This window comes from Dryobates pubescens, unplaced genomic scaffold (assembly GCF_014839835.1).
Source record: "Dryobates pubescens isolate bDryPub1 unplaced genomic scaffold, bDryPub1.pri scaffold_86_arrow_ctg1, whole genome shotgun sequence".
In the NCBI taxonomy this organism is placed as follows: Eukaryota; Metazoa; Chordata; class Aves; order Piciformes; family Picidae; genus Dryobates; species Dryobates pubescens.
Window position 1 is genome coordinate 70255 of NW_026530804.1, and position 3427 is coordinate 73681.

Consider the following 3427-nt stretch of genomic DNA (forward strand, 5'->3'; position numbering starts at 1 on the left):
CTTCTCTCTGGCAGGGGCTGGGTCCTTCTCTCTCCATCAGCCCTGCCCCGCTGGGCTGGGGGAAGAGCAGAGTCTGCAGGGGGTCTGCAGAGTTTGCAGAGCTGCCCCTTGGAACAGCCCAGCAGGTAAAGAACTCAGACTGGGGGGCAACAGCAGGACCACAGCATTTCCCACTCCAGCCTTCCAGCTGCAGTGGCAGTGGAGGTGGGGGACCCAGGGCCATGGGACAGCCAAGGCAGCAGGGCCATGGATGGGCTGGGAATGAGGGAAGGGCCTGGGAATGGTCAGGCAGGAATTAGGCCTTGTCCCTCCAAGAAGGGGAGAGGATGCAGGGCCCAGGTGGCAACTGTGTGTGCAGGGAATGGCAGAATCTGTCAGCATTTGAGGAGGTGAAAGGAGTGAATTGTGCTGCAGCTCTGCATGTGTCAGCTGGGAGATGAACAGCAGCCCCTGGGCACTGTGCCCTCCCATCCAACCTCATTTTCTCTTGGGGCTGTGGATTGGCAGCTCCAGGAGAGCTGCAAAGAGCAAGGTGAGAGAAATGGTCAGGGAGAGAAAGAAGCCAAACCCTTTCCAGTGAGTGTCTTTGGGCTGCAGGTGTGTGAAGGGTGCTGGAGGTGTGAGGTTTGGGCAGGAGGCAGAGACTCCTCCAGCATCCCAGTGAGGGCTGAAGAGGTTTAGCAAGAAGCTGCCCAAGTCCCTTCCCCCTTTGCTGCATCTCCAGAGATCATGAAGCTCCCTTTGTCTGTGTCCTGAGGGCTGCTCTGATCTTCTCTTGGGGAGTGGGCAGCAGAGAGGTGTGTGCAGGGCAGAGCTGAGCACAGAGTAGGTGTGGTGGGGGCAGGGCCAGGGAGGAGAGGTGGGACCAGAGCAAGATGTGCTGTCAAATGCAGGTGCAGGCATCAGAGGCCTGGGCAGGCAGTGGGAGGTAGCTGCAGGGAAGGCCTGGGAGAGGCTGTGTGGAGGCAGCTGTGTTGTGGTGCTGGCCTGCAGCTGTGTGCTGGGGGCTGTGTGCTGGGCAAGGAGCTGAGTCTGCAGTTGTTGAGGCCTCCCATCTTGATCAGCCCTGGCTGTGTGCTGTGGCTGTGCTGCTGGGCTTGGGAGCTGCCCCCAGCAAGGCTGAGCTGTGCTGCCTGGTCCTGGGCAGTGCTGAGCCATCCCTTGCAGGTCAGTGCTCTCTGAGCCCTTTGATTCTCTGTGGCAGGAGTTGTGTCCCTCTCTCTCCATCATCCCTGCCCCTGTGTGCTGGGGAAGAGCTGAGTTTGCAGATCTGCCCCTTGGAGCAGCCCAACAGGTAAGAAACCCAGAGTGGGGCAACAGCAGGACCCCAGCCCCCAGAATCCCAGAGTCCCAGGGCACCTCTCAGCCTTCTCCACCTCCTCCTACCCACCACATTTCACCCCTCCAGGGGCTCTGAGGCACATCAGGTGTTGGAGTTTGGAAACTCCCTGGGTTTGTGAGGGTCAGCTGTGTGTCAGGAGGTGGTGTTTGGGGTTGGGATTTGGAGGGTGGTGGGAGAAGTTTGAAGGTGGTTTGGTCTTCCTTGGTCAGTGCTGCTGCCTCCATTGCCTGAGCCAGGAGAGCTCAAAGGACAGGGTCTGGGCAAGGAGCCACCCTGCCAATACCACCAGGCTCAAGGAGAGTGGGACAAGACCACTCGTAAGCCCCAGGGAAACTTCAGGGCACTGATCAGAGGAACCTCTCAGTATAGGTATTAGAGGTCTGAGCCCACACTGTGGCAGAAACTGAAGGTTTGAGTTCCCCCTGCATTCTGTCCTCCAGCTGGGTGTTCGGAGGTGTTGGGAGTCAGGGACTGTCATGTCCCAGGAAGAATCTGAGGTTTTCTGATCCTCGGCTCAAGTGCTTCCATGGTCCAAATCTCAGTGCTGTGACCCCTTCCTGCTACAGTATGGCCTCACAGAAGGACCCAGACAAAAGCTGGGAGGAGAAGCAGCACCCAGAGATCAAGTTGGAGCAGCCAAAGCTCAGTTTGAAAGGAGAGGAGAAGGAGGAGAAAGAGGACAAGATGGAGGATGGTGATGCTGAGGGGAATGATGACTATGATGATGATGAGTATGAAGAGGAGGATAACCATGAGGATGAAGGTGATCAGGGTGAGGAGGAAAAGGAATTTACAGAGGAGGATGTAGCCAGAGCAGGTCCCTCTGTGCCACCCAAGCAGCTGAATCAGTGCCCTGAGTGTGGGCAGAGCTTCCCACCTGGCTCCGAGCAGGTGAAGCACAACTGCCCCCAGCCTGGCCCCCGGCCCTTCATCTGTGGTGACTGTGGCCAGAGCTTCAAACAGAGCTCCACTCTCATCCGGCATTGCCGCACCCAAACCGGTGAGAGGCCGTACAGCTGCGCTGAGTGTGGCAAGACCTTAGCTCACCAGTGTGCCCTCACCCAGCACCGCAGTGTGCACAGCACTGAGAAGTCCTTCACCTGCAGGGACTGCGGCAAGAGCTTCAAACACAGCTCCAGTCTCACCGTCCATCGCCCAATGCACACCGGAGAACATCTGTTCCCCTGTGCTGAGTGCGGCAAGAGCTTCACCACGAGCACGAGATGCATCCGACACCAACTCATCCATGGCGGTGAGAAGCCCTACAGCTGTGCCGACTGCGGCAAGACCTTTACCGAGAGGGGGAACCTCAGCCTGCACCATCGTGTGCACACTGGCGAGTCATTCAGTTGTGCTGAATGCGGCAAGGCCTTCAGACATAGGGGCATGCTCATTCACGACCGCCGCACCCACACCGGTGAGAAACTTTTCACCTGTGCTGACTGTGGGAAGAGCTTCAGACACAGGCACAATCTCATTTCCCACCGCCGCACCCACACCGGCCCTTCGCTTGTGCTGATTGCGGTAAGAGCTTCACCCAGAAGGGATCCCTCAACAAGCACCTCTGCACCCACACCAGAGAGTAGCCTGCACTGTAGCGGGGCAGAAATCCACCTAGAATCTGTTGGGTAACCCTGACCCCTCTGAGAGAGCATTTCCAGCACCAAAATCATCCCTTTTCCCTTTGCAGTTCTCAGGGACTGGGGACACCAGCAGCAACAAACACCTCCTGCACTTCTGAACACCAATTATTGCTAATGAGAACAATTACAGTACTGAGTCGGCACAGCTGGAGCTCCCAGTGGAGCTGGACAGGGCTTTGTCAGGGTCTGTCTGGCTCTTCCCCAATGCTTTGTGTCTCCCTGGGGTAAGAACCTCCCTGTACAGTAACCAATTGTGTCAATAAAACCTAAAAGTTACCTAAATCCTGTCTGTTTGTTTTTATTTCAGCTATCCCTGCCTCAATGCCCAAATTTTGGGGCATTTGCTCCCAAGGGATGGGGTGGAGCTGTGTGCTCAGTTCAGGGAGGGCCTGTGAAGGTGGCATGAGGCAGGGTGGTGTGGAGTAATGGCAGCAAATTTTCA

At 56.9% G+C, this 3427-nt stretch overlaps 1 protein-coding gene across 1 annotated transcript; it reads left to right on the top strand.

Moving 5' to 3' along the window:
* Nucleotides 1-2026: 2026 nt before the first annotated feature.
* On the top strand, nucleotides 2027-2866 carry LOC128899859 (gastrula zinc finger protein XlCGF67.1-like; the record flags this gene model as incomplete). Its single annotated transcript, XM_054179573.1, has 2 exons — nucleotides 2027-2146; nucleotides 2234-2866. Coding segments are annotated over exons 1-2 (753 nt in total), but the record flags the coding sequence as incomplete, so codon positions are not given.
* Nucleotides 2867-3427: the final 561 nt, after the last annotated feature.